The sequence below is a fragment of the Pongo pygmaeus genome, chromosome 10 (assembly GCF_028885625.2).
Source record: "Pongo pygmaeus isolate AG05252 chromosome 10, NHGRI_mPonPyg2-v2.0_pri, whole genome shotgun sequence".
Classification (NCBI taxonomy): domain Eukaryota; kingdom Metazoa; phylum Chordata; class Mammalia; order Primates; family Hominidae; genus Pongo; species Pongo pygmaeus.
This window is the reverse complement of record NC_072383.2, coordinates 63,097,098-63,110,979: the sequence shown is the minus strand read 5'-3', so window position 1 is coordinate 63,110,979 and position 13,882 is coordinate 63,097,098. Positions and strand designations below refer to the sequence as shown.

The 13,882-nt window shown below is 33.4% G+C and overlaps 1 protein-coding gene across 1 annotated transcript in view; it reads right to left on the bottom strand.

The window, feature by feature from the left end:
- Nucleotides 1-109: 109 nt before the first annotated feature.
- LEMD3 (LEM domain containing 3) overlaps nt 110-13,882 on the bottom strand; it is a 79,156-nt gene continuing 65,383 nt past the window's right edge. Inside the window, exons 5-13 of the mRNA XM_054442092.2 lie at nt 9,842-9,921; nt 9,610-9,755; nt 8,409-8,510; nt 8,198-8,300; nt 7,346-7,524; nt 4,964-5,045; nt 2,668-2,773; nt 2,503-2,581; nt 110-2,280 (exon numbers count right to left, since the gene is read on the bottom strand). Of these exons, the coding sequence (XP_054298067.1) occupies nt 2,117-2,280; nt 2,503-2,581; nt 2,668-2,773; nt 4,964-5,045; nt 7,346-7,524; nt 8,198-8,300; nt 8,409-8,510; nt 9,610-9,755; nt 9,842-9,921 (1,041 nt within the window). The 3' untranslated portion in view covers nt 110-2,116. The remainder of the gene's footprint in view (nt 2,281-2,502; nt 2,582-2,667; nt 2,774-4,963; nt 5,046-7,345; nt 7,525-8,197; nt 8,301-8,408; nt 8,511-9,609; nt 9,756-9,841; nt 9,922-13,882) is intronic.

The following is a 13,882-nucleotide window of genomic DNA, read 5'->3' as shown; positions in this document are numbered from 1 at the left end:
ACAAATATTCAGACTGTCAAACAGATTTAAACTAAAGACACCTATTTTCACCGGTAAAAATTAAATACAGACACAGGGCACTTAAAAAGTTTTTAAAAAGCCAAGACACATAAAAAAAAACTAATAAATTTTTAATTAGAATTTTTTCCTTTTTTTAACAGGACAAGTAACAGATTACATCAAACTTCAGAACTTCTCAAATATCTAGTTATTATACACATTCCCATCTGTCTTGCAGGGAGGGATCTTGGTCGGCTTAACAGTTTCAGGTAAAATAAGCTGCATAATAGTATATATTACAATAATAAATGTACAATGTTTACATGAAATATGTTTTAGAAGCAAGAAAAAGATGCATCTGCATCAAAGGCGACCTTTTAAAATGCCACAACTATTTTTTACATTCACTCTTGCAACAGGTTACAAGATGGGGGTCACTAAGCTCAGATAAATCACTATGATGCACATAAAATACAGGAAGATTGGTTACTTTATATATTATATATATTTATATTTTCACACATTAGCATCTGAGACATAAACTGAGAATTTAAAATTTATTCTCTTCAGATAACAAATCATTTTTTATTCTTCATAAACAAGGTGCCCACAAAAGCACATAGGTAAGGCACAATAGGGCTTTCTGTTACAGAATAGTGTGCATCATGTTTACTTAACCAGAAAACGTGCATTATCTGTGCAAGTTCATGCTGCAAACCCAACGCATACAATAAAACGAAAAGGAAACTGAGCTTTAAATAAAACCAAAATTGGTACAATTCCAGCCGTTTCACATACTCATTTGGACTGACAATTATGTATCAACAGGTTATTTTTAAAACGCCAATTGTAGATTACAAGTAAAATTTACTCAGCAACTATTTTTATCTGAAATCATAAACAGTAATAAAGTAAGTTTGCTGAAACAAATTAAATACTGAGGCACAAAGCAACAGTCAATCGTGCATTTACTATATTGCAAACTTTCATGACCCAAAATTGCAAGTATAATTTGTCAAATACACATTTTGCTGCAACAATGTGCCCTGCTTTAAACTTGACATATAACAGAGGCACTAACAGATCATTAAATTATAAATAGATTGGGAAAATGACTTAATCCCAATGTTACTATGTCACAGCCCTAGTATTTATAATAAATACAGCTTTTCACAAAATATTTTTCCAATATCTGCCAATTTCTTCTTTATTGCTCACATAAATTTGAATCTATTACAACTGGTATCAGAACTTTCACACAAAATCATACTCAGACATTTTTATATAAAACCTATAAAAGATATTTTAAACTTGTATCTAATACTTCCAGGTGTTTGGCTGTTTGATCTATGCAAACGTACAGCCATATGTGTATATCTGTGTGTGTGTATATATATACATCTATATATACACACACATACACACATACATATATACACACACATTAGATTATGAATAAAATAGAAAGCTTATTTTACTGCTTTAATGCAGACATCCTCATAAAACAAGACTACTTTCACCACCACCAGCATTTATACATATATACAAAGCCAGTTTAAGTACATATACATCCACTTACACATATTTGTAACCACTAAGCCCAAATTAATTTTCCCATATTCCAGCTGTAGCAAATGAATCGCTTATAAGCAACAGAAACCTAAGGTTAAATTGGGAAATCAACAGTTTTACCACATCAGCCTGTAGAACTATGCAGGTGACTGTATACAAAAATTCACAACATTAGTTCACAAGAAATTATGGGACTACAAGAAGCCTTTTCATCATGCTTTTGTGTGGTTATCCAAACACTTCTTGGGGCAAAAATACAACCACCACATCTGAAAATGCTTAATAAAGTCAGTGTTCCTCATGCAAAACTTTAAATGTATTGGCTTAACTGAGCTCCAAAAACTGAATGAAATAATTATCCTACCTACTCAGCACTGCTGCCTCACTGCTAAATCCCTTTGGAACCTTAAGACTTCTGGAACGTTCAGAGATGTATTCATCAATAAAAATATTACATACAAAAAGCATTTAAAAAGGAAGACAAAAAGCCAAACAGGAATTTTCCTATTGTAAATAACAGTCTTAGAAATGGAAGAAAATCTTTTCAGGAACTTCCTTGAGAATTGGTTAGGCCAGTCCGAAGACGAAGATGAGACATAGAGTTCATATGTTTATTTGATGGCTTCAATGGAGTGTTGGAATTGAGAGCCTGGGGAAAGCGATGGTGGTATCTATCTAGTCGTAAATATTTTACTGTAACCAATTTCCCTGTTGTAAGATAAAAATAATATTTTAGATCAGTAAAACTGTTTAATATTTGCAGAAAATTAACTGTGGTAAAAGACATATGAGCACAAAACATAAATAAAGTCATCTAAAATTATTACTCAAAAAAATGCTAACCTAAATTCTTTTATTTGAAATCTGGTATAGTTTAAAATTAAACTATAACTATCTTTTCAAAATGTTTGTAGTACTCAAATTTCTTACCATCAAACCAAGAGCCATGCAATGCTTTAAAAGCCTTTCCAGCATATTCTGGAGACAGACATTTAACATATACACAACCCTGTGGTATTAAAAAAGAAAGAAAATAGTCTTAGTTCAATAGCAACAAATCCAAAACATGAAATTCAATACGAAAAGTTACTTTACCTCACGTGAATTTTTGTCTACTGCAATGTGAACAATGCCATCATTATCACTGCATTTTTCTAAAATTGCTTCTTGAATTGCCAAATGCCACTGATCCCCTATTTCCCTAAAAGTTAATGAAAACAAAAATCAACAACCATATTCCTACTCGGTAAAAATTCTTCATTGTCTCTTACAACATATATCTACTACTAGAATTGGTATAGTTTTAAAACCACATATGATTTTAATTGGTATTAAGTAAATGCTTGTTGACTAACAGGAGGTAGATTTAAAAATTATAATTCAGAAGTCTCAGCCCTCCTCTCACTTTCCAGTAAAAGAGTGCAGAGAGCTGCCCGGGCGCGGTGGCTCATGCCTGTAATCCCAGCACTTTGAGAGGCCGAGGCAGGCGGATCATGAGGTCAGGAGATCGAGACCATTCTGGCTAACACGGTGAAACCCTGTCTCTACTAAAAATACAAAAAAAAAAAAAAAAATTAGCTGGGCATGGTGGCAGGCGCCTGTAGTCCCAGCTACTTGGGAGGCTGAGGCAGGAGAATGGCGTGAACCTGGGAGGCAGAGCTTGCAGTGAGCTGAGATCACGCCACTGCACTCAACCCTGGGCAACAGAGTGAGACTCCGTCTCAGAAAAAAAAAGAGTGCAGAGAGCTGAGGCAATGAAAGACTAGCCCACCGCTGCAGAATAAATGGATTGGGTCATTCTTATGTTTAAAAATCCTGTGTACTTACCGTAATTTCTGTTTTCTTTCTATTGTTAATAAGCACTTTAAATGAGTTGTGAACTTATTGAAGTTGTAAAAGTTAAATGTTATTTATTTATTTTGAGACAGGGTCTCACTTTGTCACCCAGGCTGGAGTGCAGTGGCGTGATCTTGGCTCACTGCAACATGTGCCTCCCAGGCTCAAACCATTCTCCCACCTCAGCCTCCCAAATAGCTGGGACTATAGGCACACACCACCAATTCTGGCTAATTTCTTTTGTATCTTTTGTAGAGACGGGGTTTTGCCACGTTGCCCAGGCTGGTCTCGAACTCCGGAGTTCAAGTGATCTACCCACCTCGGCCTCCCAAAGCACTGGGATTATAGGTGTGAGCCACTGTGCCCGGCCGAATGTTATTTTCTTTAATTGTAATGATACCTTCAAATTCCTAAAGAAAATTCTTAGTAAATACTACATTTGAGCTTCTCTTTTCCAAAATAATTGATACAGGACTAACATTTTGTACAGTCACCTTACTATAATGACAGTTTTAAGGTGTTTCTGCTGTAGTAAGGGACATTTGTCTTGCTTGTGAGACAAAGATGGTAGGAGAGAGAGGAAAGTGACTTCACTTTAAATCACAAGTTTTCATCTTAGGTAATAAAATAGTGGACTTGCCAATTCCTAAGGCATGAGGTAAGATTCCCAACAGAAGTATCATCACACTACTAATTCTTTCTATCTCTGCAAAATAGAGGCGGTGTTTGTCTCTCTCTCTCTCTGTGTGTGTGTGTGTGTGCCCGCGTGCAAACACATGTGCATACTGCTTCCGCACATTTCCAATTTTGCTGTCACTTATTTGGAATTTCATCAATGAGTGTTTAGATGAGACTTTGGAGGTATTTTATACATATTGTAATTGCCACTGTCGGGACTTTTAAAACAAACAGAATTTGATCTGTACTATCACTGGACAGATAAGCAATGCCCTCAGGAAGCTAATTCTAAGAATTATTACAGCTTATATATGAAATACTATGAATTCTAAGGCAGTCACTTTTGACTGTGCTATTCTCTGGAAGCATATGTTGTTGGAATTATAAAGTCTGAAAAGTTCTTCAAATATTATATTGACAAATGGAGATAGGACTTTGTAGAGAAGCAGGTGTATACATCTTTGTAGGAAACTTTACAATTTGAGATTTGAAATTTGTAAGCAGCAGTGATTGTATCTATATTTTCTACTGAGGCAAAAATATTGACAGTCATGTATAATGACTTACACATTTAATAAAGGGTACTTACTCTTTGTCATTGTGAGTCATTAATTTGCCTCAAGCATTTATCTATCTGCTATGAGGATTCATAGGGAATACAAAGATTTATAAAAGTTTTACAAATCTTTATACATTAGTGTCCTTTGGCCAAATCTTTGCTTGGAATTTAATGAAAGAGAAAAACATAACGTTTCTGTAGTAGAGATTCAGAAGAAAAACATTTTCAATTACAGACACACCATTATAAGAATATCATGCATTTTCCAGCCAAATATTCAGAATAAGAGTTACATGTACCCCTGATCATAATACTTACACAACGGGATCAAACATATTCCGAATCTTTAAACACGGTGTCAAACTATTTGGTGGTGAATTTCTTCTATCTAAATGAAATGCTACAAAAAACAAGTTAGTTTTACTATTTGACATTGCTCTAGTTTGTTGAAAGGTATTCGATCATTCAGTTCATACAAAAAATATTCACTGCATGCTTTTACTAGTAGCCAGACCCCTGGTTAGATGTTAAGGTGAATAAGACAGTCATTGCTATCAAAGAGTTTACAGTTTAATGGGAGAGACAGATGATAAAGAGTGTCACGTAAGAAAGTACAATTGTGATTAAGTCCTAAGAAAGAAAAGTACAAAAAGCTTTTTATAAGTAACTTAACCTCATATGAGGAAATCAAACTTCCCTGAAAAAGTGAAATTTATGTGGGAACTGAAGAATAAAAATTAGCAAGGTGAAGAGAGGTGTGTAAAGGAAGATTTCAAGCAGAGGTGATTGCTTGTACACAGCTCCTGGGGCAAGAAGGAGCAAATGTGGCTGGAGTAGAAAGAATAGAGATAAACCTACAGAAGATGTCAGATGATTTAAGATGATGTAGGCTACAAAAAATTATTTGGGCATTATGGTAAGAGTAATAGAAAGCCACTCAACTGTTTTAAGGAGTAGAATAGTATGAGATCTGTCTTTTAAAACTACAAATTGTAAAAATACATTGTTATGTGGAGACTCAGGTAAAAGCAGAAGTGAATGCAAGATGACCAGTTAGAAGGTTATTATTATATTACAGTTGTCTAAGAAGGAGAGGATAATGATATGGGTAAGACAGGCCAACAGTGCAAGTGACAAGCGGACAGAATCAGGACATATTATGGAGTAGATATGACATGACCTGTTGAAAGGTTGGACAAAGAGGGATAAAGGAGAGATTAAGCATTATCCCTAAGTTTATGGCAGAATCAACTCAGGAAAGGTATCATTAACTAGACTAGGAACACTGAAGAGGATCAGGCTGGTGTACATGTTGAATCTGTGGTGCCCACCTCCTAGTAGAGAAATATATAGTTGGGTACAAAAATCTGAAAACCAGACTTCATTCAAAATAAAAAATTTGGGAATTATCCCAATATGGTAAATTAAGTCACAGCAAGATGATTATCTAGGGAGAGATGGCAGAGTGGGAAAAAAAAGATGGCCTTGAGAAACTCTAACACCTAGAGGTGAAGAAAAAGAGGATAATCTAGAAAAGGACTGAAGAAAAAGTCTGAGGTAGGAGAAAAAAAACAGAAGGAGGTGGCATCCCCAAATCCCAATGAAGAAAGTTTCAAGGAGGGCTGAACTGTCAAACACTGTTAAGAGGTCAAGTAAAATAAGGAACTCTCTATTTTCAGTTTATAGGGAAACTGAAATGCATGCATCATTTAGAGGAAATAGTATAATCGTTGGCAACATGAAAGCATCATTTTTTAATTTAAGTTCTGGGATACATGTACAGGACATGCAGATTTGTTACATAGGTAAACGTGTGTCATAGGGGTTTGCTGCACCTATCAACTCAAACCCATCACCCAGGTATTAACCCCTGCGTGCTTTAGCTGTTTACCCTGACAGAGCATCACTTTTATGCCATGTTTAAAGAAGCCTCTTATTCAAGCTTTTTCAAAGTGAAAATTAATTGGAGAATAAAAAAGGAGTGACTGGACTTTGTACTGCATGTCCAAAACAACTTACCTTTTCCACAAATACTATGTTTAGCAAATATTGACATACTTTCATAGGGAAAAAGTCATAATTTTCTGATGCATTGTTTTCTGCTTTTCTGTGTAGTAAAGGTTTGGGTACATATGACAGCCAATCTTCAAAACCCCCTACAAACTTACCCCTTTCTTATTTATACATGTTTTTGAAACTATGTAGGCATTAAGAAAAATATGGAAAGATACCCACAAAAGTTACTTGGCAGGAGGAATACATAAATAGAAAGGTCTTAGTAAGAGGAGGCAGGCAAAAATTGGAAAAAAAGAGCAGTTAAAAAGTTATGACTTCACATATACATATATAGGTTATATATATTATATTGTATATATAACATAAATTATGTGTCTTATTTACATAAAGAAATTAGATGAAAAAAATGCAGTTAATATATATAATACTAAGTTGCTTCATTAAGTGAAAAAGGCAAGATTCAAGGAATATTCATCTTTATTAAAGATAAACCATTTATGTTTGCATTAGCAAGGATAAAAGTGTGGAAGGATACATAAGAAGCTAACACTGATTCCTTCTATGAAACGGAACGAGAGAGTTTTGCCTTCATACATCTTTGAACTGTACTGTTTCACTTAACACATATGTGTCATTTTGAAAAATTAGAAGAAAATTACTTTTTTGATGTTTAAAAATACATACCTTGACCTTGCCATACTTTAGAAGGTATAACTAATATTTTGTCACAGGATGCAGAAGGCTGGATCCACCGCCAAACCAGAAAATCTGCACCACCTATTCTTCGTGTTTCCGTGCGAACTCTAGACTCATTAGCAGCAAGGAAGTCAACAGCTCTATCCCAGACTTTCTTCATTTTTTTCCTATCATATGAACAAAATGGCAAATTTACTATCATCTTGGCTTGTCATCTTTTTGAAATATTAGTATCTGAGGTAATAGTTAACTCTAGCTGTTCTTACCACTACTCATGGAGTTTGTTCAAAGAAGATTTAGATGCCTATATCTCATCTCAGATTTTCTGAGTTTCAATTTCCAGAGCTAGAACACAAACATCTGTATTTTTTTTCCCCAAAAGCTCCACTGGTGATTATGTGTTGCTAGGGTCAAGATGCTGCTTCAGGATATGGAATTATCTTTTATTTTCAAAAAGTTGCATTTTAGTTTTTACTTTAAAAGCTTCATTAATAATAAAGTTAGTACTTAAAAAACATTAGTAAAACACCAGCCACTGGCTATCATCTATTTCTTTATCAAGATGAAATTAAAGGAAATAAGATGGAGACTAACAACAAAGAATCAAGAATGCCTAGGAATGAGAATGACTTAGAAATCCAGGTGTCACTAAAAATCAGGAGAATAGAAGAGACTTTAGAAAGAGTATAAAGTACAAAAACAAAACAAAACCAAAAAAAAAAAACCTGTGCAGTAAGCAAGTCTAGTTGAGAAGGGTCACAGCTCTCAATATAATTTTCAATACTGCAGAAAGCACCTATATTTTCTGATTTACTTGAACTCATAATGCTTTGAACACACCTGTCATGAGGCTGTATTAAGGAATCGCGTACATGTGGAATAGGCATGTAAGGTTGTAAATCTTTGTTTTCTTGGCAGGCTTCATTATGATTTCGTAAAACATCTAAAAATAAATAAAATTTACAAATGAATCAATCACTTGACATAATGTTGTAGTTTAATCACACAATGACTCTTCTAGAAATAGTTGAGATTCTTACAAATACCATACCTATAATCTTTACCACCATATCATACATCTGCCTTGTTTCCTCCTCTTCTTTTGTCCATCGATATTTCATGTAACGCAGAACGACACAAACCATCACTACACCTGTAATATTAATTTATTTTGTGTTTTAAAAATTGTGGTCAATATTTCAGTGATTATTTTAACTGCCACAATGGAATGAACCTTCAAGACAGATGGCTGAATTAGCTATATAATTAAAACTACATAAAAACATTCAATACTGAATATTTTCCAAAGTTTCACTTCTTTCTAGAAAAAAGCATTTCTTCCATTACACTGAAAGTGAACATTTAAATTCTAACTACTATTTAAAAAAAATAAAATATAACTATGTTTCACAAACTTTTTTCCTTTGAAGCATAAAACGACTAGAAAAGTGAATCTCATGAGACTAAACATACTAAATCTTACTTTAAGTAAAATGAATTTTTCTTTTGTTGTTGTTGTTTTTGAGATAGGGTGTTACTCTGTCATCCAGGCTGGAGGGCAGTGGTGCAATCATGGCTAACTGTAGCCTCCAACTCCTGGGCTCAAGAAATCCTCCTACCTCAGCTTCCCAAGTAGCTGGGACTACAGGCACATGCCACTATGCCTGTCTAATTTTTAAAATTTTTTTGTAGAGGTAGGGTCTATGCTACCCAGACTGGTCTTAAACTCCTGAGTGCAAGCAATCCTCCTGCCTCCCAAAGTGCTGGGATTACAGGTGTGAGCCACTAAAGCTGGCCAAAATGAATTATTTTTAAAGAAGAAAGAAAGAATGAAAAAACAACTCTCACCTAAATCCCTATTATCAATTAAAAAATGATAACAATTTTAAATTTAGGTAAATTACATTGTAAAAACTAAATTTTAATAAACTTTACAACACTTTATTATTTAAAAATAAGCTCAATTTTTATATTTTTCAATTCTACTAAAGTAGATTTCTATGTATACACTGACCACACTTGTTTTTCTGTGACAGTCTTATAACAAAGTTTTATTCCTACCTCTCCTTATATTACTGTTTTCTAAGCCTTTAGAATGATCCTGACATTATTTTTATTATATTTAGTGAAGACATCTAGCTGTGACTTATGTGGCAACCATCACAAAAATGAATTCTCAACTCTGGCATTTAGTGAAATACACACAAAAATTCAGACTGCAATTTATCTCCTTTCTTATCTTTACAACTTACCTAAGCATAACAACAATAATCTGTGAGTTACAGTAACAAAAGCACGTCGAAAACGACACCAAAAAGACATCAGTGGTCTTGTGGACTGTAAAAACTGCACATCAGTTATATTTGTCAATTCTTCCTCAGGGCCAAAACCAACGCACCTATTTAAAAATAAGTAAGGTGGAATTTAAAGTCAAAATCACTTCTCCCAGTACAAAATGGTCAAAGTGGAAATCAGATCCTTTACCTTATTCCAACATCTTTTCCATTTTCTAAGATCCACTGCAATGAAGTGTTAAATATACCTTCATATTCAGGACCTAAATCCTAACAAGAAAAATAGAGAAAAATAACTATTCTTAATCTACATTCATTTGACTCTCTCTAAGGTATCCTTTATAACACACTCTATATAACATTTTTATTTTAACTACATAACATAAAATATTCATGACAGAAAATTTTAAAAAGAATGAGAAAAAAGAAAAAAAAAGTTAGCATTTTCCCACTACTCCAATATAATCAGTGTTAATATTTTGCTTTTTTATATTTTACATATTTGGGAGCTGAGTCTCTCTCACTCAGGCTGGAGTGCAGTAGGACAATTTTGGCTCACTGCAGCCTCCGCCTCCTGGGTTCAAGCAATTCTCCTGCCTCAGCCTCCCAAGTAGTTGGGATTACAAGCATCAGCTACCAAGCCCAGCTATTTTTTTTTTTTTTTCATACTTTTAGAGAGACGAGGTTTCACCATGTTGGCCAGGCTGGACTTAAACTCCTGACCTCAAGTGATCCACCAGCCTTGGACTCCCAAAGTGCTGGGATTACAGGCATGAGCCACTGCGCCTGGCTTGGAAGTTCTTTTTTTATCATTAGTTTATCAGTACCATCATAAGAGTGAATTCACCACTTTTTAAAATGCAATACTATTTACAGATGAACAAATAAATGGCAAACTCTTCCAGATTTGGATGTTTCACAGACAAGTATTCTCAACACATAAAAGCAGTAAGCCTATCAACTAAAGAAAAACTGACCGGGTTACCAATTATAAGATTTGAGCATTCAAGTAAAAAGTAGATTTTGAAAAACTAGCATTCATCTTTGTGACCTGGACAACTTCACAATACTTGAAGACCTTTCCAATGAGATTTGTGTGACATTAACAAATGCAGTTTTTTGATATGGAATAATGAAATGTGACCAATGCATTTGAAAATGACCAATGCATTTGAAAAATTCTGATTTTTATAAAAACCAATCACACATAGGTAAAAGATCCATTCAAAGTACAAAATAAAAGGATTTTATGAGACAAGAGTACAAAAAGTTCACTGACACAGTTTGACATTCCACATTGCAACTAACATTTAAGAAACTACTACTTATAGAGGTTTGGTATGGTATCAAAGAAAAGTATCTATCTACAATTACCTGAAAAGGCAACTAAAATACTTTCCAATGTTTTGACTACATATCAATGTGAGGCTGGATTTTCATGACATACTTCAACTAAAACATCATGACATTGAATAAAGAAGCAGATAAGAATCCAGTCACCTTTTAAGCTACACATTTAAGAGATTTATAAAATATATAACAATGCCACCGTCCTCATTGAATGTTTTCATTCTGGAAAAGTTATTTTTCATAAAAATACATTATGTTAACATATAATAGATTCATTTTTCTTATTCTAAATACATAAAATTTTTTCAGTTTTAATTTTTAATATAAACATGTATTTGTAATACATATTTACCATTAGAAAGTAAATATATCTTTCTAATATAAACAAAAACATATAAATGTATATCTCCCACAAACAAAAGCCATAGAGTCCTCAGTAATTATAGGGAACCAAAAAGCTTAAGAACTGCTATGTGCGGGTAGAGTATTTTTAAATTAAAATAGTAAAAATAAATGTTGTATCATATTACACATACTATTGTTCTACTTGTTTTTTTTCATGGAACAAAATATTATGTCAATGTCAGTTTACATGGAAAAAACCCTATTTTTTTCAACAAAATAGTATTCCATTGTATGATTATTCTATACTTTTAATCAACCCCTTATTAATGAACATTTAGAGTATATCCAATTTTTAAAATTTATCAAATATAATACTGTTATAAACACCTTTACCATGTGCCAAGTACTATTTTAGAAACTAGAGGTGCAGCATAAACAACACAGTGAAAATTCCCTGTGTTCATGGAGCTTGTATTATTAGTATGTCTTTATGTCCTTTTTGAGCAAAAAATGAATTTTTTTTTTTTTTTTTGAGACAGTCTTTCTCTGTTACCCAGGCTGGAGTGCAGTGGTGTGACCTCGCCTCACTGCATGCAACCTCCATCTCCAGGGCTCAAGCACAGTCTTGTGCCTCAGCCTCCCAAGTAACTGGGATACTACAGGCGTGTGCCACCACACCTAGCTAATCACTGTATTTTTAGTAGTAGTAGAGACAGGGTTTCGCCATGTTGGCCAGGCTGATGTTGAACTGCTGGCCTCAAGTGATCCGCCTGCCTTGGCCTCCCAAAGTGCTAGGATTACAGGCATGAGCCACCGTGCCTGGCTTGTAGAGGAAAAAATGAATTTCTAAAAACAGAAATAAAAAGTCATTTAAAAATTCTCTCTAAAAAAGAGATTTTTCTAAGAAGTGCCCTATTGTATTTTATCAACAGATTCTTCAATAGCATTGGAAATTATAAGGTTTTCATTTGATCAGTATAGTTTACTTCCTAATATAAAACTGGTAAGTTATTCTAACGTATCAAATTTGCGAATGTAATAAAAAGTTTTATAAAGCAGAACTAATCTTGTTAGGCATCATTACATGAAACTACTATTAGGATTTTTAAGATGGTGAAGATAACTATAGGCCATCTGTTTTTTTAAGCTTGGGTGTTTATTATAGCATTTACAAATATCAAAAAAATTGCAGACAATGTATTTAATGATTGAAAAAAGGTTTATATATGAGATCATTTCAATGGATATTATGAACTTAGAAATAATCATGATGAGAGCTAAACAGCTATCTGCTTAAAAAAATAAAACTACAACATTTGATTTATATATACAGTCATACCTCAGTATTCACGGAGGATTGGTTCCAGGATGCCCCATGGATATCAAAATCCACAGATGTTCAAGTCCCTGATATAAAATTGCATAGTATTTGCATATAACCTATGCACATCATTCTTTATACTTTAAATCATTTCTAAATTACTTATAACACCTAATATAAATGAATACAGATAGTTGTATTTTTAAAATCTGTATTTTTTCCATTGTGTTTTTTTTCTTTTTATTCCCACTAAGATTTTTGATCCACGGTTGGTTAAATCCGTGGATGCAAAACCCATGTATACGTAGGGCCAACTGTATTTATAATTATAAAATATACGTACTCATATGAGTAGCACAAGAATGAGGATACAAGTGATTTTTATTTGCTTTAATATTGTTTTAAAATATTATGCAATAAAGTTACACAAAATAATTTCAGGCAGTTAGTTTCAATTGTTATAAATATACTACTAGAAATCACTTTGTGTATAAATGAAAATCTACAAAGCAAGATTAATATAGGTCATCAGTATAGCTGAAGACAACATTATTGCATTTAGTCTTCTTTGTAATGTTGTCACTACCATACATTTTTAAAAAGGATTTTGTACTCATTTAGTTCTTCAAAGACACAGATGCCACATAGTACCCTTCAAATACATGCATATATTAAAAATCAATGAAATAAATGTTGTATTTACTTGTACTTATATACATGCTGTTCAGCTTGTATTACTATGATTTACCTAGTATCATGGCATGCTTTGCATTACTACATATACTACTGGACAAGTATAATCTAGTCTTTGAAGACTAGACTATAAACATAAGTTTCAGATAACATAAAAACAAACTCCCAAGGTTATTAGTTGCAAATTTTAAATATAAAAATTTTAGGAGGCTGACAACATTATAAATATTACTGTTCTCATCAAATATCCTTAAAAAATGTACATAATGGTTCAAATTAACAAGGACACCTACGGATCTAAAAAGCTAAGTACGAGGAGGAATGAAGGCCTTAAATCTCTTAGTTATAAAATAGTAAGGGTAAGAAAAGAGGATCTGTCGTTATTTTCCCTTTTTCTGTTTTCCTTTCCCTTATTAATATCGCTTGACATCCACTCACTATCTGGAATACAACAAAAGCATGGAATGTTCATTTTATGGGTATACATTCTCAATAAACAATTGATCATTTAAAACCTCATTA